Below are 20,918 nucleotides of genomic sequence, written 5' to 3' on the forward strand. Positions count from 1 at the left end.
TAAAAGTTCCCCCTCACCTTAAACCTATGACATCAGGTTCTCGATTCCCCTACTCTGGGCAAAATACTTTGTTTACCTGATCTATTCCCCTCATGATTTTATACACAAAATCAGGGTGCAGAAAAGATATATTTACTGCAAAATTGAGTGCCAATTTGGTGAAGCTGCAAATTGTTGGAAGGCAGGTCTTCAGTGCTGCCACATGCAGTCCAGAATAATGATGGACAAATAAAAAGTAAACAGGAAGGGGGTCCAAAAACATCCCTATCGTCAACAATGGGAGACCCCAATGAATGAATGATAGACCCCATTTCAGAGCAACACAATTATCCACTGGTGGCCCAATCGAGTTTAAGAGGAGGTGAAGAAGGTGACCGATAAGAGTAGGGTGGTGGATGGTGTCAAACATGGATTTTAGTAAAGCATCTGATAACATCCCCCATGGTAGGCTTACAATGATTTGCAGGAGCTTAATCATATGGATATATAATTGGCTGACCAAGAGAAGACCGAGAGTTGTAGTGAGAGGTTGTTAGTCGGGCTGGAAGTCTCTGACCAGTGGAGTTCTGCAGAGATTTGTGCCAGTGCCTCTATTGTGTGTGATGTATATGTAAATCCTGGCCAAAATGGCATGAATAGAATCAAAATAGTAAGATTAAATGAGAACTTACCAGTTTGAAGTTTGATCGTTATTTTATGAGGAGTAACGTTGAGGGATTACGTGAAGAACCCCGCCAGGACGCATGCGTGGCATTCTTCAAAGCAGCGGTGTGAAATCACAGATAACTGTAATGACTAAACATAGTAAGATTAGAGAAGAGATACCAGTTGAGTATATGATCAAGGGTGGGAGCGGAGGGCACGTAATCCCTCAACGTTACTCCTCATAAAATAACGATCAAACTTCAAACTGGTATGTTCTCATTTAATCTTACTATTTTACTTCGGAGTCACGTGAGTGACTATGTGAAGATTTTAAAGCTCTGTGATTTCATGCCATGGAAACAAGTCCATGCATCATTACCCTTACGGGGCTTGTGCCTTCAGCTGCTGCTGGCTCCCGCAACTTCGCGGTCCTCCCCAGCCAGCTTTACTCGCAGCACTTGTGGACACAATTTTGTCCAGCTTCCCCCCGTGTATAAACAGTGCAGGGACAAAAACTACTGTAGAGTAAATCACTTACCTGCATGTCGCAGTTTCAAACTTACCGCTGCGGGGGAACGCTCCACCCCGCCTGTCGTTTCGCAAGCGTGAAAGCGATATGGCACGCATGCATCCTGGCGGGGTTTTTCACGTAGTCACTCACGTGACACCGAAGTAAAATTTAGCAGAGGATTCATACATTGCAAGGTCATTTTAGTCAAGTCTGTATTTTTGTATATAAAAAGACAAGCTGATGAATGGTGCCAGGAAGTCCCAGATCAATGTTGCAGATAAGAAATGTATGAGTATCTCCTCCATTGTCAGTATGAATGAGATGTGTGCAGAAGACCTCCAAAGTATTGTAAATGCATGAAGTCGATTGGATTGCTGCAAAATAATTGTAAATAATGTAAATAATGTTGCAAGACAGTTACCCTGCTGTTTGTTGATTGGCCAAAGTGTTAAGCCCTGGCAGGATTCTGTTGAGTTCCAGGGTAAATGTTGCATTATTCAGTTAAGTTAGCTTCCTTCCAGAAGCTTCTCCAAGAAACATTGTATGGGAGACTCTGTAATTGGTTTGGGGAAATGTCAATAATGTATTGGTGTAATCAATATGTTTGATTGGACTGTAAAGAGACCACCCCTTTGTAATTCGACCCCTCAAGGTTTGTGGACCTATAAACGGTGGCTCCATCTTAGATTGAGGTCAATCTTCTGGAGGAAAGCTTTTGGAGTGTGTCTGCTTGCACGAGGCTGAAGGGCTTGGCTAGGCAGAGACAAGGATCGAACCCGCGATGGTTTAGGTATCGTATCGAGGAATTTGCTGTTCTATCTAAAAATAAAGTTTAGTTGTTCCAGTGCTTGACTCAGTGTTTTTTACTGAACTAGACTAAGGTGGTAAGCTTGAGAAGAGTGTATTTACATATATAAATGGATTGGACATAGATATAGAGGAGTTGGTTAGTTAATTTAAATCGAAAATCGATGAGATTGAAAGCCATTAAATCCACAGTGCTCAATAATCTGCATCTCAAAGACTTTAAGGAAGTGGCTCCAGGAATTCATTTTCCAACAATTTTTCAACGACTCCGAGTTCGATTCAACACTTGGATAGCCAAATATAACCCCACTATGTAAAAATAATGAGAGCAACGAAACAGTCCCTCGTTGGCCTGCCATTGATGAAGCAGAAAATGCAGAAACCATTCATAAAGATGTAACAGTCGAGCATTTGGAAAACGGTGACAGGTTCTATGTATGTGCGCTCGCGGAAGAAAAGTCAGACTTGACAAATGTACTTGAATTCTTTGAGGATGTGACTAGTTGAATGGCTAGGAAAGAATACATTTGGACTTTTAGAAAGTCCTGCAGAAGAGATCAGTGCACAAAATTAGAACACATGGTATTGGAGGCAATGTGCTGGCATGGACAGAGAACTAGTTGACAGGCAGGAAGCAAATAGTGGCGATGAAGATTATTTTTTGAAGAAGCAGATGGTGACTAGGAGTACTGCAGCATTCACTTCTGGAGCACCAACAGAAGTAGTGAAGCAAAGGCTCACTAGCCTGATCCCTGGGATAATCAGGCTGCTGTTCATTGGAGTGCAGAAAAATGCAAGGGTACTTCACCAAAACATCTAAAACCCTGACAAGACTTGTCAGGATAGATACAGTGAGCCGGTCGAGTGGGAGATTGCAACCTTCACGTGGTCCACCGTGTTTTGACTAATGCAATCAACCTGGTGTGCACAATCAAATAAGATCAAATAGAATAGGTTGGCCGACAACTTTAGGCTGTGCACGCCATACGCAAGAAGAAGAGTGAGCTGTTGGGGGGTCCAGTAATGGGTATGGGGAGGGGTGGGCATAGTTTCAATTTAGTTTATTGTCACGTGTACTGAGGTACAGTCAAAAGCTTTTATTGCGTGCTAACCATCGGTGGAGACAATACACGATTATAATCGAGCCATTTACAGCATACAGATACATGATAAGGGAATAACATTTAGTACAAAGCCAGAAAAGTCAAAGATAGTCCGAGGGTCACCAATGAGGTATAGTAGTTCAGGACTGCTCTGGATGAAGGATAGCATGCAAGGCATACAAGACTGAGATGCCAAAATGATTCTTCACTCATGAATTGGTGAAACAGTGGAATTCTTTATCACGAAAGGTGCAGTTGAGGCCAAATCAAAGTTCTACAGGATAAGAGTTCAAGAGGTACAAGGTGATAGAAGGGTACTGAATTTGGATGATCAGCCCTGATCATAGAATGGCAGTCTAGAAAGGCTGAATGGCTTACACCTACTCCGACTCTTTGTTTCTCTATATAACTGGTCATGTATCTAAGATATCCACAATACATCAGTGAATAAAAAAAATAGACATTTTGTTCATTGTGGTATACTGTGAACATTTTAGATAAATGACTATATTAACCAGTTTTTCAGTATTTTGAAAAAAAAAATCAAATCATTCTAGAAGAACATTATTAAATGTGAGGATCACCAACCCATAGATTAATTATTTACAAAGTATACAGCTCTAATAAATAAAAGTTCCCAGCAGCCATATAGTGTCAAAGAACGAATGATTATGAATAGAACCACTTTCTCACCTGTTTGAAATTTTTAAAAATCAATCATCACCTGCAGCTTAAAACTGAACCATGTCGCTTCGATCATTGCGTTAAATCTAGCCCTGAAGATTAAGATGTATGGGATTCACGGTAACTTGATTATATGGATTCAGAACAAGCATACTCATAGAAGAAAGATGGTTGTAGTGAAAGGGTATTATTCTGTGACCAATGTAGTTCTGCAGAGATATGTACTGGGACCTTGGTTGTTGGTGATATATATATATAAATGACTTGGATGTAAATATAGATGGGTCAATTAGTAAGTTTGCAGACACCAAGATTACAGGAATTACAGAATACATAAGTGACTGTCAAAGTATACAGCGGGATATAGATCAACCAGTAATGGGCAGAGAAATGGCAGAGGGAGATTAATCCAGACAAATGTGAGGTGTTGCACTGTAGGAAGTCAAATGCAAGAGGAAATTAGATGTTTGATAGCTAGATTATTAATATCATTGCTGTCCAGAGGGATCTTGGGATCCAGGTCCATATCTCATTGATAGCAGCAACACAAGTAGATGTAAAGAATGTGTATGGTGTGCTCACTTCACTGGTCTGAGCACCAAGTATAAGTGTCAGGAAGTTGTGATGCAGCTCTATAAGATCAGTTGGGCTGCATTTGGGGTGTTCCATGCAGTTCTGGTTGCCCCATTACAGGAAGAATGCAGGGGAGTTGGAGAGGGTGCAGAAGAGGTTTACCAGAGTGTTGTGCAGATTAGGTGGTATTAACTGCAAGGAGAGGTTGGGCAAAGTGGAATTGTTTTCGATGGAAAGCTGGAGGTTGAAAGAAGTCAACAAAATTGTAAGACTTTGTCAGAACCTTTCTCGCTGGCTGGAAATATCAAAGACCAGAGAGCATAGCTTTAAGGTGAGATGGACAAAGTTTAAAGATGTGCAGGACCAGTATTTTTACATAAAGGGTGGTGAGTGCCTGTAACCCACCCCTAGACGTGATAAGTCAAGACAGTGGTGATTAAGAGGCACATTGATATGCAAAGAATGGAGGACTATGGATCTAGTGCAGGCAGATGAGATTAGTTTATCTTGCATCTGCTTCATCATGTATTTTTCTATGCTTTGTGCTCTATGTTGAATTCTCACTTCTACATTACCAGTGTGCTATTCAGGAAGACAATCTTTCCTTCCAAAACAAAGCTTAATTTCCTGCTGATATACAGAACATTGGAAGGAAATCTGGTACACATATTAATATAGAGAAGAATGCTCGGAGGGAGAATATAGAAGGACTTCTAACTCCAGTTGGAAGGTCAGTTGGGTAGGTACTTAACTTACATTGTTGTAGAGAAAGTGAATTATTGGTCACTGAGAAATTTCCACCAAAAGGTTTGGCCAAAGGGAGCAATCGAGGTAAACAGCATTGCATCTTTTAATGAAACAATTAAATTTTCCTTACTCAAATTTCATTTAAATCGGTTGGGAGTTCTACTTGTCCGTGGTCACTCCTGCTCACATTGATAAGCCCTTTTCATCCTTCTGCTGATTCTATTTCCTAACGGTAATGTTATTTTAATACCATGGCTGCAATTTTCCAGTTGTGCATGTAAATATCTTGTTTTTTAAGAAAAAGGGATTATGTAAAGATCAATTGTCCAGTGTATACAATTCTCCAGTCACAGGTTTATAGAACAAAAGGCAAGAAAACTATGCTTTTAACGTGTTTATACAAACTAAGAATAACTGTGCAACTGCTCCTTCGAAGTGCTTACTGATAAATCAGGATGGATAAGCATAGTAATTCAAGATTTTTAATTCTTCTTCTCCATAAATGTTAAAGTTTCAATGATCATAACATACCCACATCAAATTATGATATTATAATAAATCAAGGAATTCAATTATGCTCAAATACACAGACTTTAACATTGTGACAACTTAATTCTTTTATTGGGAAGGTGGATTGTGCAGGTTGACTAGAATGGACACCGTCTGCATATAATACTGCATTCAAAATAACAGACTTGAGTTTGAATGCTGTAGATGAACGTGTTGTTTTTTCTAATACAGGATTTCAAATCTAAATGTTTTACAGACATTTCAAAAGTGTGAAATCACCGTAACAAATAAATAACGAGTGCAAGCAAGTATAAAAAAAATTTCTATCAAATAAATGGGGCTGTAGATCAAAAAATGTTAAAAGATAGTCCCATAATAATTAACAAAATGATGACTTTTTTTTATATTGCCATTTCCTAAAACAAACTGCAATAGCTGTCCAATCTGAAAAGTTAATCATTCAACTGAATGAGATGTGACTGGTAAAAATAAACAGCTCAGTTGTCATCTGCTTCAAGGTTAATGTTGTTTCCAAATTTTGCATAGAGCTGAACTTTAAGATCGGATAACATTTGCTGAATGGCTTCTACACGAGACTGTAAAGCCTGGATCTCTTCTTGAAGACTTTGCTGAAAAATGAAGTTGAGACTCTTGTCAGGGTACAGTTAAGAAATGAAAGTGCCATATTAATTCAAAACCTTCTACATCCATTTACTTGGGGTCACAAAGCAGTGGAGAGATTGGGGAGTTATTTCAATATCTTAAACAAAACTGGAGGAGTTAATAATATTGACTCATTGAGTCACTTTATTACCAAGACAAATAAAATATAATGCTGCCAGTGATAACTTATAGGTGGAGTTCCGAGTATGGTGGTAAAGTGGGTCGTCTGACTGTCAGGTAGCACCACCTTCGGCATGATAATGGTCTCTGTCTATGCATGGAAAATAAGAACCAACAAAACAGATTTGTAGTTACAAACCACATAAACTGGCCTTTGGTCTCTCATGACCTTGCTGAACACCAAATATCCACCTAAACTAATACCATTTACCAGCACTTGGTCAGCGGCCTTCTACGTTTTGGCAACTTAAGTACTCAGCCAGATACTTTTCAAATAGTGTGTGAGAGTAGCCACCGCCATCATCTTCTCAGGTAATGCTGTCCAGATTCTATCCATTCGCTGGGTGAAAAATGTCTTCCTCATATCCCCTTTAAATCTCATACACCTTCTACAGGGAAATTCTTGCACTATCGACCCTATTTCCGACCCTCGTAATTTTGAATAGTGTTAGTTCAACCTCACCTCCACCACTCTAAGGTAACCAAAGCCAGCCAATACATTATCTCCTCATAACTGACACTCCTCCATGTTAAGGAACATCCTAGTGAATCTTTCTACATCCTCTCCAGTGCAATTGCCTTCTTCCTATCGTGTGGTGACCCAAACTGTTCTTGGTCCAGCAGCTGTGGCTTAACCTCTCTGTTCTAAAGGGAATACAATGAACCGCAGATGCTGGTTAACAAACAAATACACAAAGTGCTGGAGTAACTTAGCAGGTCAGGCAGCATCTGTGGAGAACATGTTTCCTCTCTTCTTCTTCTTGCATATGACATACACAGCCTAAAGCTGTAGGACAACTTGTTCTATTTGATCTTATTTGATTGTGCACTCCGGGTTGATTGCATTCGTCGAAACAGGGCGGACAACATGAAGGTTACAATCTTCCACCCCATGTTTCCTGTGAAGACCTTTCTTCAGATTGATTGCGATGAGGGTGTGACGCATTACATTAACAACGTGGAGCTCACGGTCCCTGGTTAGAGACCAACTTCGGGAGCTCCAAGCCGTGGGAGTTTCAACCACCATGAGAGCTTCAATCGCTGGCTGCGGGAGGTTTGATCACCCCGACTACGGATGGTTCGACTCCCCCAACCGCGGGGGAAAAGGAGGAAAGAAGACAAGACATTATTGCCTTGCATCACAAATGGGGAGCAGCCATTGTGGTTGATGTTTCTGTCAAATTATTAGGTAGTTGTTTGCCTTGTTGCTTTTTTGGTATGACTAAATGGCAAACCAAATTCCTCATATGTTGCAAAACATACTTGGCTAATAAATTACGATTATGATAATGATAAAGTTAGAAGAAAGCCCAAGACCACAATAAATTGCAGAGCTGTGGATGCAGCCCAGTCCAGCTTTCTCCCCCTCTGACTACAATCAGTCCCGATGGTATTACAATTTCAGTCACAGAGGCCAACATTAGAAAATCATTCAGGTGGGTGAACCTTCGGAAAGCGTCTGGACCTGATTGTATACTTGGTCGCATTTTCAAAACCTGTAGGGACCAACTGGTTGGAGTTTTTCTAGACATTTTCAACTTTTTGTTATTGAGGTCTGCGGTTCACACCTGCTTTAAAGGGGGCATCAATAATACCAGTGGCCAAGAAGAGCAAGGTGACATGCCCAATGATGACCGACCAGCAGCATTAACATCCGTAGTCATGAAATGCTTTGAAAGGTTGGTTATGACGCATATCAACTCCTACCTCAACAAGAAGCTGGACCCAGCACAATTTGCCTGTGGCCAGAACAAGCCAACTGAGTATGCAATCTCGCTGGCTCTACACTCTAAATCGGGGAAGGAGTTCTAGTCAGTTCACTGCTATTTATTTGAATGTACCACCTAGCAAACGTGTCTGCCTGCATAACAACTGCAGTAACATTCTAAATTAACAGTGCACAAAGCACTTTGAAAAGTTTAGTTAAAACAAAACATGTAAATTTTTCTTGTGTTCATTTTTCCTCTTAGCCCATAATCAAAATTAAACAACTTACTGGCATCCATGTGGTCTAATCTTTTTAAATTATTTTAGAGAATAAAACAAATCTTCAATGCATCCCCCCAATGTCAACTGCACTTGCCTAGTTCAGATTTGTCAGACCATAGAATTACAGTAATTACATGCAGGTATTTATTTTAACTTCTGTCTAAATACAGCAAGATCCAAGCAGCCAGGGTATTGTTTTGAGTGTTATTATGTGTGAAACGTTTTAAATTTCATGTGCGATGCTCCGCTATTCCCTGGGAAACGTCTTTTCATTTTGCACTGTACAACTGTTGCTTGCAAGATGACAATAAAGGTTGATTGATTGATTGATTATTACCTTTGCAGCCTCCAGCATTTCCTGTGTCTCATCCTGGGAGTGACTAATAAATACTTCTCCAATTTGGTACGGCACCAGCACAGCATCTTCATCAAGCATCATGATATCATCGGATGCATCTTCTAAGTTCTGTAGCTGTTTCTAATTTCATCACATGAAGGAGGATCAATGATATTTTAAAAAGCATGTACGATAATTGCTCATGCTGCAGTACTAAAGGTGTTAATGTATCTCCATAGTAGTTTATTTGCAATAAATTTGGTCCCAAAATGATTAGTTGCCATTTAAGGAGGCACACCCGATTTTTATTTGCAAACTTACTAAAGTGGTGGTAAACAATTAGAAAAATCTTCAGCTCAGGTAGTGCATTTGAATTACCATATTACTAGATAATTACCCCCAAAACATTTATCTCCAAAACAAGCCACCACTTTTACGTGATAAATTCTATGCAGTCAAAGATGCGTTGAATGATTAACCATGGAATATTTAATCATTTTTTAAACCTAGATGAGAATTGTGATCCTAACCTGGTATAGACGAGGCAGAATCACAGAGGATTGTTTTTTACATAGCACCAACACACAGATTTTTTTATTCCTCCCTATTCATTGCTCAAAAATCACTGTATAGCACCACTGACAACGGAGGCTGGATACAGATGTCAGACAGTGACACTTGCAACCTAGCACCAAGATGAATGATATTCTCGCATGTATATTGGACACTGCCATTTGGTTGCTCGCTTCAATAAAGCTCAACATTGCTGTACTATAACCAAAAGTCCAGGCATTGTTGCTCATCTAATACTACCCTTGCCCCCCCCCCCCCCCCCCCCTTTACTGCTAGGCATGGAGTTAAATATGGAAGATACAAAATCCCCACCTCAACTTCGCGTGTTCTTTTCACTGTAATTTTAATAATAGCAACCAATGTAATATCATTCACTCTTAAAAATTATCTCAGTTAGTACATTTGTGCCAAATAATAAAGATTAATTTCATGCATACAGGATAATATTTCAAACATTTTTAATTTGTTGAATGGAATGAAAGTTTGCTTTTACCTTTTTCAGTTCTATTTCTTCCCGAAATTCAATGAGCCTGTTATTATTTCTTGCAAATTTGTTAATTTTCTGTTGATCTTCAAAGGTAACATTAACATCTTCTACTGCCTAGAAGCAAAATATATTTCCATGGTTAATTTATACACACATTTCATTTAAACAATGCAGCAGATTTAAGCATCCAGACAACTAAACTGCTTTACACAATATTTAGTGGGGAACATCTGACAAGTTGGATCTCATGGCTAACTAATTAATCAACAAAAGTGTACATTTGCAGAATGCTGGATAGCTTATATCATCCCTCTGTGTTTGTGCTAGTTTGAAACCATATCTAGTAAATGCTCTTCACAATGAGAGTTTAAAAAAACTAAAATTATTTTTCTTTTTTAATTACTGAAAAACTGGAGAACCAAAAGCTTTCAATATTTCAAGCCTGAGTAACTTCCACATACAATATGCATTGTTTTTACAGAGATTGTTTCTGGTGTGCACAGTGGAATGTCCAATTGCTCACTGCAAATGAAAGGGACAGTTATTGGAAACAGAAAATTTACAGATGATGGAGAAATCCTTAAATCTTGGTCTTGCAGACAGCTAACAGCAACAGTTTCAGCATAGTAATGAAGACAAAAGCAATTGCAACACAATTACAAATAGCTGAAGTATAAATTCAATTGACTTTCTTATGCAGAGACTAGATTATTTCAGTCAAGATGAGAATGAGGTTTGCAAACTGCACAATTATGTGATGTTTTATGCAAGGTTTTATCTTAGAGAATGTAGAGATGGATATTCAATAAGTTACAGAATTGTAAACATGACAAATGATAATTCATTATTGCCTAACAACAAAGGAGGCCATTTGGTCATCAATCCATGCTAGTTATCAGAGCAATGCCATCAATCCCATTCCTGAATTTAGTCATTGGGTCATACAGCCCTTCAGACCCACTGAGTTACTCCAGCACTTTGTGTCCCCATTTGCCCGTGTTTGGCCCACTTATTTCCTGTAGCTTATTCTTTCTTAGATGTCCATCAACTCCCCTCGGATACTTCCACCACCCCAGCAGCACAAGAGGTAGGTTAAAATAGACGATTAAACTACTGACTAGCATGTCTGTGGCACAGGTAAGAAACCAGAACACCCAGAGGAAACCCACATAGCTGCAAGGAGAATGAATTCCCAGTCAGGATCAAACTTGCATCACTGGTGCTGTGAGATAGCAGCATTACCTGTTGCACCACACTGTCACCCAGAGATTTAGCTAAGCAGTTAAAAATTAAAGCTTTGCCATCTAAATATCAAGCCTTTACGCATCTTATTATAATTTTAATAAGGCCAACCTATGCCACGAAAAGGGTATCACTAGCTAGGAAATTTAGTTTAGAGGTGCAGTGGAGAAACAGGTCCTTCGGCCCACTGAGTCTGTGCTGACTAGCAAATCCCGCACACTAGTACTATCCTACAATATAAACACTAGGGACAGTTTACAAATTTTCACCGTCGCCAAATTAACCTACAAACCTGTATGTCTTTGGAATGTGGGAAGAAACTGGAGCATCTGGGGAAAACCTACGTGGTCACGGGAGAACGTACAAATTCCATACACACAGCACCCACATTCAGGATCAAACCCAGCTCTCTGGTGCTGCAAGGCAGCAACTCCGCCATTGCGCCATCGTGTCACCCCAATATAGACAGCCAGTAATTTTGCGGTTCAAAGGTTCTATCTATATATGCTAAACAGTACTGTGACACAGCAGTAGAGTTGCTGCCTTACAACTCCAGAGACCCCCCCCGATCCCGACGAGGGGTGTTCTCTGTACCGAGTTTGTACGCTCCCGTGACCCCGTGGGTTTTCTCCAAGATCTTCGGTTTCCTCCCATACTCCAAAGATGCACAGGTTTGTAAGTTAACTGGCTTGGTATAAATGTAAATTGTCCATAGTGTGTGTAGAATAGTGTTAGTATACAGCAGGTCAGCACAGACTTAGTGGGCCGAAGAGCCTGTTTCCGCGCTGTATCTCTAAACCTAAAACCAAAAAATACTAAAACAAAAAGTAAATTCATCATGAAACCTAGTTATTGAAAAAAATTGCACAATTCTAAAACTGAATAATTACCACAAAACAGGAGACCTTTCTAAAAGTTAGACAATGCATTGTGAAAACATTCAATGAGACACAAAATAAATCACTTCTGTAATGGTTATTAACCTAAAATTCTAACAAATGCGGACTTGTCAATACTTCTGAGCCAGTATCAGAGCGATAACATTCAGCACTGCACTCAGAACCAAGGGCTTACATAAAATTGATCTGGGACTTAGAAATGAAAAATTACATCCCAATTTCCAAGACAGCAGTCTCGGAGAACTATCTGTATCTTGTCTGGTAAAAATGTTCACTTATTGCATCTTGCCAGTGTCAATTTTCTCTTCTCTCCAACTAAACCCCAACCATTATCCACCTCCCCAATCACTTTCCTCCCCATACGTTGTTGAAGCACAAGTTTACAATGTGTAATAGAAACATAGAAAATAGGTGCAGGAGTAGGCCATTCGGCCCTTCGAGCCTGCACCGCCATTCATTATGATTTTGGCTGATCATCCAACTCAGTATCCTGTACCTGCCTTCTCTCCATACCCCCTGATCCCTTTAGCCACAAGAGCCACATCTAACTCCCTCTTAAATATAGCCAATGAACTGGCCTCAACCACCCTCTGTGGCAGAGAATTCCACAGATTCACCACTCTCTGTGTGAAAAAAATGTTCTCATCTCGGTCCTAAAAGACTTCCCCCTTATCCTTAAACTGTGACCCCTTGTTCTGGACTTCCCCAACATCGGAAACAATCTTCCTGCATCTAGCCAGTCCAACCCCTTAAGAATTTTGTACATTTCTATAAGATCCCCCCTCAAACTTCTAAATTCTAGCGAGTACAAGCCAAGTCCATCCAGTCTTTCCAGTGATCATCTTCACACATCCTGACAGAAAGTGTTACAGCTCTGGTAAGAGCCTGAAGGGAAGTTTATAAGGTAGACCATGCAAAACTTTTATTTTAACTAAAGTAATGATCTAAATGTTGCCTATTCTTGTCTCTGATAAAATTGCATCTGAAGATGAATCCCATTGAATATATGAATTTCACATTTTTATCCTTTGCCAAGAACAAATTTAAATCAGATATTATTTTAAATCTCTGCCATACTCACTCACAGAACATGGGTGTGCCATTTAGGATTGAGATGAGAAAAAAACGTTTTCACCCAGCGAGTTGTGAATCTGTGGAATTCTCTGCCACAGAAGGCAGTGGAGGTTAATTCACTGGATGTATTCAAGAGAGTTGGATATAGCTCTTAGGACTAACAGAATCAAGGAATATGGGGAGAAAGCAGGAATGGGGTACTGATTCTGAATGATCAACCATAATCATATTGAATGGCGGTGCTGGCTTGAAAGGCCGAATAGCCTGCTCCTGCAACTATTTCTTATGTTTCTAATAAAACACACATTATTATTAACAAAACGGCTGGAGGTATCCAGCGGGTCGGGCAGCATTTGTGGAATGAAATGGACAATGTTTTGGGTCAGGACCCTTCAGTGTTGAAGAAGGGTCCAGATTGAAATGTCAGCCATCCATTTCCCTCCACAAATGCTGCCTGATCTGTCGAGTTCCTCTAGCAATTTGATTTTTGCTCAAGATTTTGGATCAGCAGTTTCTTACATCCCCTTTTGTATGTCTGTAGAATATGGCAAGGTGTGTGAATTTAACTTCCTCACATTAGATACATAAAGACAGCTATTTAACCATGCTGCATCAGAAACTCAAATGTCAACTGTAAAATGCAACACTTCATTTTGTATTCCAAGTCAATGAAAGCCATGTCAAAGTCATCATATGGTTAATACAATGTTGGAGCAGGTATATTAGGACATACCATTTCCACAACACTATTGAGCTTCATGTTTCTGGGTGTGTGAATGAACAAGATGTCTGAGAGTACATTGAACAACAGGATTGATTGTTAGCGCATCACTCCAAGTAATGAAATGCAAAAATTAAAATAATGAAGGTTTAATATTGCAATGTTTAAGAAACATTTACACAGGTACATGGAAAGGACAGGTTTAGAGGGATATGCACCAATCACAGGCAGGTGGGACTAGTGTGGATGGGACATGTAGGTCGATGTGAGCAGGTTGGGCCAAAGGGCCTATTTCCACACTGTATGATTCTTTGACTATGTCCATATGAAAGTAGAAGTGAATTGTTGAAGTCAACATTGTTAGGATCATGAAAACTAAAGAAATATACACATTTAAAGTTTTTATTTTTTTAATTCTCCAAGTTATTCCAGCACTTTGTTTTCTTTTGTAAACCAACATCTGCAGTTCCTTGTTTCTTCATTTTGTCTGCTCCACTGCAAAATCTGCTCAAGGTGTGCCTACTTTGAAGTAATTTGGATTCTGAAGAAGGGTCCCAACACGAAACGTTGATCCGCGGAGTTACTCCATCACTATTTTGCTAAACCAGCATCTGTCATTCATTGTTTCTTCAATCCACTACCAGGTGGATTGAGATTCCACTGGTTCTTGCTCACCTTATAGGCCAAATTCACTAGCCATCATTAGCAATGGGGTATTACTTAAGGAACAATGTGAATGGTTCATGAGCATGCTATGCATCAATGCAGCAGCTTTGTGTAATTTATGGAAGTTAAGTGCAAGATCCATTTACATGAAATCCCTATCAGCAGGAATTAGAACATATCAGCAGGACCTTCAGCCCACATCATCTGTGCAGACCATGATGCCAGTTTAAACTAATTCCATCTTCCTGCTTATGGTCTACATTCATCCATATTCTGCCTGTTCATATGTCTGACTACATGCCTCTTTCATGGTCCTATTAGGTTCCACCGTCTCATCTGGTAGCAAGTACCAGGCACCTATGATACTGTGAGAAAATATTGGCCTTGCTAATCTCCTTTCAACTTTCAGGTCCCTTGCTATGCTCTTCACTATTTGACAATTCAACCCGAGGAAAGCGACCCTATCTACCCTATATATGGCACTTCTTACATACTTCTATCAGTGTCTAATGCTCTAGAGAAAAACATCCAAATTTTCCCAACCTCGCCTAGCAAATACCGACTAATAAAGGCAGCATCCAGGTGAACCTGTCCTGCACCCTCTCCAAAGCCTCCATATCCTTCCTGTAATGTGGCAACCAAAACTGCACATAAACAAAACCTGACCTAATCAAAGTGTTATACAGCTGCACAGTTAATATTCCAGCTGTGCAACTAATGACAGTGCGCTGTACTGAAATGTCATTATTTTTCAACAATATCAGGGCAAGTGGCATTTAAATGCTTCACACCTTTTTCAACAAACGGCAATTTTTGTATGTGGCTGGCTCCTCTTCCATTTACTCATAAAATGCTGAGACTCACATTCCATTTCAGGCTCATCAGCAATTGACACCATGAAGTCCTACTTTAAATTCAACCTCTCACTTCCACCGGCAGCTACTGAGTACAAAACCTGTCATTTTGACAGCACAAATAATTTTTCCACAACAGATGCTTCATTTAACATTGTAAATGGTTGAATCTGGGGGGAATTGATGGGAATGTGAGAAGATCAAAATGGAATTAGTGTAGGGTTAATGTTACTGGGTTGTTGATGGTTGGTGTGGACTTGCAGGGTTGACTATGACTCTGGCTCTGCGACTACCCAATAATTTGCACCTTTCATTTTGTTTAAATTATTTTTATCATTTACACTGGCACACCATTTACTGTCAACCTACATACTTCTGATTCATTATAGAGCTCCTGGACCTGGAGTCTGCAGACTCCAGGTCCAGATGCCTCTCTACAGCTTAAAAAAAAAATGACATCCACTAGTATTGCTAGGAACCTGGTGCTCCTGTAGGAATGAAATGATGATTTCTCTGCCAAAATACTTAATGTGGAGTCTTCTTCACTGGAATTTACAGAGTCTGCCGAAAAAGGCTAGAGTTGGGCAAACAGGGCAGACGATGCAGTTGCTTAGTACTGAGAGGTTGAGCTTGGTGGCCTGATGGGTGGGGGCTAGTAGAATCTGGTTGACATGCTGACAGGCAGCTAGCTGGTTTAGTTTATTGTCACGTGTACCAAGGTACAGTGAAAAACTTTTTTTGCGTGCTAACTACTCAGTGGAAAAAACAGTTTATATACTGTAACTGACTCCAGAACAATTTGTGTGAATCAGTCACATGGAAAGGCGCTCTTCCCAATGATTGCCTGTCTTTATTCACAAAACTTTTCTTCAGTGAATTCTGAGCTATCACCACACGTTTCAGCAATGGCCCAGATGTTGTGGTGATTGCAAGTATGAGATTTTATTGAGTAAATATGGTGGCAACATCCAGAAAATTCACTAGCACAGTTACATACGGGTATGTGCAAGTTATGATTCAAGTTACCCAGCCCTCTACAGCCAGCACCATATCAGCACTTTAGAACTGATATAAACATGTGGTTGCAGTCTTTGCTAATGACATACTAAACACAGCCAAAAAATATAGGGTGTGAAATTTTTGGCTCAATAATTCCAGATTATTGCTAACCTGAAAATTATTTTTTGAAAAGTGGTGAAGACTCAGCTTTTCAGAATCTCTCCCCTCCATCTCAATTCCTCCTATCCTTCCCTCCCTTAACTCCCTCCAATTACCTTCACCCCTTTCCCATCCTCCCTCTCATTTATCTCCCCCATTCCCCTTCTCCTGTTATCAGACAACCGAGTGATCCTCTCATAAACTAAGCATGTGATCACTCTCTCACATCAGGTTGGTTGGTTGCCTCTCCGCTACTAGGGTCCAGATTGTCTCAAAGCGACATTCTCAAGGGGAGGGTAAATAGCCAGAAGGCATTGTGCACGTTGGAACAAAACGTCATAGCTAGGAAAAGGGAGGTCCTGTGAAATGAATACAGAGAGTTATGCAAAAGGTTAAAAAGCAGGACCTTCAGAGTAGTAATCTAGTCTTTCCATCAGCTTTGGAAACTCAGTGTGAAACACAGTGGTGGAGGTGTTATGACCTGGACTCTGGCTGCTAAAGGCACTGGCTCACTTATCTTCATTGATGATACAACTGCTGATGGTAGTAGCGTAATGAATTCTGAGTGTATAGCCACATCCAATGTGCTGAAGTTCAAACAAATGCCTCAAAACTCATTGGGTGGCAGTTCATTCTACAGCAAGACAATGATCCCAAACACACAGCTACGGCAACAAAGCAGTTTTTCAAAGCTAAAAAATTGTCAATTTGTGAGTGGCCAAGTCAATCATTTGATCTGAACCCAATTACGCATGCCTTAGTTATGCTGAAGAGAAAACTGAAGGGTATTAGTCCCCAAAACAAGCATAAGCTAAAGATGGCTGCAATACAGGCCTGGCAGAGCATCACCAGAGAAGACACCCAGCAACTGGTGACGTCCATGAATCGCAGATTTCAAGCAGTCATTGCATGCAAAGGATATGTAACAAAATACTAAACATGACTACTTTCTTTTACATGGCATTGCTGTGTCCCAAACATTATGGTGCCCTGAAATGGCGGAACAATGTATAAACACTGCTGTAATTTCTACATGGTGAAACCAAAATGTATAAAAATGGCCTTTATTAAAATCTGACAATGTGCACTTTAACCACATGTGCTTTTTTCTATTACAAATCTCAAATTGTGAAGTACAGAGGCAAATAAATAAATGATGGGTCTTTGTCCCAAACATTATGGAGGGCACTGTATGGGTGCTACAAACGAATTAGATGTGGGGGTAAAAGAGGACGGCAATTTGCTTTACTGATCATGGCGAATATCATGTCAGTCGTCCAATTTACTGATGGTTCACCCAGTGAGGCTATATGTGAAGAGCTGAGAAATAAAATAACTAGGGGATGATTACCTTGTTTGGTGCGTATTATAGGCCACTAAATAGTCAACAGAATTAGAAGATCAAATAGGCCAAGAGATTGCAGGCAGTTGCAAGACATAAAGTTGTCACAGTAGGGGATTTTAACTTTCAACGGTCCCAGGATTTAGACAGGGTGGAATTTGTCAAATGCTTTCAGGGCATATAGAGGGCCCTATAAGGGAGAAGACAACGTTTGATATACTCGTAGGAAATTGGGAAAGGCAAATGACTGGTGTACATCGGCAAACCTTTTGGGACCAGCAAACAAATGTATTAACTTTAAAGGTTATGGATAATGATTCAAGGTGGGCCGATGGGACAGTTTCCATGCCGTACGATACCTTTCCTCTCCCTTCCCTCACCCCTCTTTCCCACTCCCCTTCACTCCCTTGTCCTCTCCCTCTTTCCACTCCTGTCTCACTTCATCCCTCTCACTCCCATCTCCCCTTCCCCTTCTACCACACCCACCCTCTCTTCCCTTTCCCAACCTCTACCCTACCCCATCTCCCACCCAATTACTCCCTATCAACCCTTCTCCTACCTATTCCATTCTCTCGCCCCCTCCATTAACCCCTCATCCTTTCCTCTGCTTCCATCCCTTGCCCCATTCTTCCTTCTTACCCTCTACACTCCTTTCCCACCCACCACCCTCCCCCACAAGTCTCTTGCCCCCTTTCAGATTCAGATTCAACTTTAATTGTCATTGTCAGTGTACAGTACAGAGACAACGAAATGTCCTCTCCTTACCCTTCTCTGCGTGCTCTCCTCCCCCACCTCTACCCTCTCCACCACCTCCCTCTCTTTCTTTTCACCCACTCCCCCCCCACCACTCACTCTCTCCCCATCTTCCCCTCCTCCCCATCTTCTCCCTACTTTCCCCTTTCCCCACTATTCTCCCAACCCCATCCTCCTTCTCTCCCTCCACACCACACACCCTCCCCGCACCCTCTTCCCTGCCCCCTTCTTTCGCTCTCTCCGTCCCCCTCTTCCATTCCTTCTCCCCACCCTCTCTCCATTTCCCCCTCTCACACTCCCTCCGGCCCTCGCATCCTCCCCATCTGCTTCTCACTCCTCCCTTCTCCACACCATCCTTACTTCCTTCTCTCCCTCACCTTCTCTCCCTCTTCCTTCTCTCCCTCTTCCTTCTCTCCCCCTCTCAATCCCTGTCTTCCCCCCTCTCCCCCATCTCTCTCTGTCTCTGTCTCTCCCTCCACTCACCGTTTTCTTCATGGTGGCCGCCATTTCCAGACTCCGCCTCTCTCCCGCCTCTCCTCCCGCCTCTCCGCCTCCGTCACCGCCGCCGCTCCGTCTCCGAGGTCCCCAGCTCCCGGATCAAACTTCGGATTTACAAAAGAAAACTGCCCGACAAAAACAGACAATGCACCGCCACCAAGACGTAAATCAAATATTAGTTCTCAGTAAATAATGGCACCGTCTATTTAAAGGGATAGCCATTTAAAGGGATTTTATGCCGACATAAAGTACGCCCCACAGCGCCGCCGCTGGCCACCATCGGCAATAGCACCGATAGTGTGAAGATAGTCTGAAGAAGGGTTTCGGCCCGAAACGTTGCCTATTTCCTTCGCTCCATAGATGCTGCTGCACCCGCTGAGTTTCTCCAGCTTTTTTGTGTAACCATCGGCAATAGCACCGCTGGTTGTCCTCGATCCCTGGTGACCCTTGAGGCACAGGGGACCCTTCAGGAGAACCTCGAGGGGACCCGGAGGTACATGCTAGGGATCCTTGAGCCGAAGTGCCTTGAGACATCAGGTGGCTGCCGAGCAGCATTTTAAAAGCATTGCTAAGTAATAATCCCATGCAATAATCAACCAGGACACCCAAGTAGCAGAAACAAGGAACTGCAGATGCTGGTTTACAAAAAAAGGGCACAAAGTTTCTCAACAGGTCAGGCAACATCTCTGGAGACTATGGATAGGTGACGATGGGGACGAATCGCACCCTGGCCACTCTCTCGTCTTCCCTTTCCCATTGGGCAAAATGGACAGAAGTATGAAAACACACACACACATCAGGGACAGTTTCTTCCCAGCTGTTATCTGGCAACTAAACCATCCTACCACAACTAGAGAGCAATCCTGAACTACTATTGACCTCATTGGAGGCCCTCGGACTATCTTTGATTGGACTTTCCTGGCTTTATCTTGCACTAAACATTATTCCCCTATCATGTATCTGTTCTTGTGGATGGCTCGATTGTAATCATGTATTATAAACATAAAAACATAGAAAATATGTGCAGGAGTAGGCCATTCGGCCCTTCAAGCCTGCACCGCCATTCAATATGATCATGGCTGATCATCCAACTCAGTATCCTGTACCTGCCTTCTCTCCATACCCTCTGACACCTTTAGCCACAAGGGCCACATCTAACTCCATCTTAAATATAGCCAATGAACTGGCCTCAACTACCTTCTGTGTGAAAAAACTATGTGAATTGTCTTTCCACTGACTGCTTAGCATGCAACAAAAGCTTTTCACTGTACCTCAATACATGTGACAATAAACAAAACTAAACATTTCAGGCTGATTGCAGGGCAGGGGAGGGTGTACAAAGGGGGAAGAGGGGGGGGTTTAGATTTTAGACGTTAGAGATACAGCGTGGAAATAGGCCCTATGGCCCACCAAGTTTTATGTGCAATGCACTGGTATTCCCTGGGAAACGTCTTCTCATTTTGCACTGTACAACTGCTGCTTTGCAAGATGACAATAAAGGTTGATTGATCAAAAAGCAGCCATTCTGCAGTCTACGTAGCCTACTCTGCTGTCTATGACTGGTCTTAAGCACAAAGCTGCAGTTTGATATCAGCTCCATGATGTAGCGTACCATGTGCCTGTCTGGCAGCACCTAAAGTAGATTTGCAATTAATCCCCGGTGCAACACTGTGTCAAAGTCAGCTGTCAGATCTATAAGAACAGCTCCTGCCTTCTCATTTGCCTCAAAGCAGTCCTCGATGTCTTGGGTGAGGCGGGTTACCTGAGGGTGGTCTCTTTATAATACAATTATATATATTGATTTATAACAATACATAATTGACAGTTCCCCAACTCAATAATATAATCTTAAATACATTGTATTCGAAATAATCTTCTAGAAGGAAACCAACACAAATGAAT

At 41.3% G+C, this 20,918-nt stretch overlaps 1 protein-coding gene across 1 annotated transcript; it reads right to left on the minus strand.

The window, feature by feature from the left end:
- Positions 1-5,541: 5,541 nt before the first annotated feature.
- pfdn4 (prefoldin subunit 4) lies at positions 5,542-19,142 on the minus strand. Its single transcript, XM_055652446.1, has 4 exons — positions 19,002-19,142; positions 9,816-9,923; positions 8,750-8,890; positions 5,542-6,209 (listed from the first exon to the last, which is right to left on the minus strand). Exons 1-4 carry the CDS (start codon positions 19,023-19,025, stop codon positions 6,078-6,080), a joined length of 405 nt encoding a protein of 134 aa, XP_055508421.1. The 5' UTR covers positions 19,026-19,142; the 3' UTR covers positions 5,542-6,077.
- Between the last annotated feature and the right edge of the window lie 1,776 nt (positions 19,143-20,918).

The sequence above is a fragment of the Leucoraja erinacea genome, chromosome 21 (assembly GCF_028641065.1).
Source record: "Leucoraja erinacea ecotype New England chromosome 21, Leri_hhj_1, whole genome shotgun sequence".
NCBI lineage: Eukaryota > Metazoa > Chordata > Chondrichthyes > Rajiformes > Rajidae > Leucoraja > Leucoraja erinaceus.

Excerpts from the sequence above, each read along its gene's own strand:
- pfdn4 (XM_055652446.1), bottom strand. The coding sequence starts at position 19,025 with ATGGCGGCCACCATGAAGAAAACG. Across the intron at positions 8,891-9,815 it reads AAGAAATAGAACTGAAAAAG|AAACAGCTACAGAACTTAGA; the intron begins GTAAAAGCAAAC and ends TGATGAAATTAG. Across the intron at positions 6,210-8,749 it reads AAATGCTGGAGGCTGCAAAG|CAAAGTCTTCAAGAAGAGAT; the intron begins GTAATAATCAAT and ends TTCATTTTTCAG.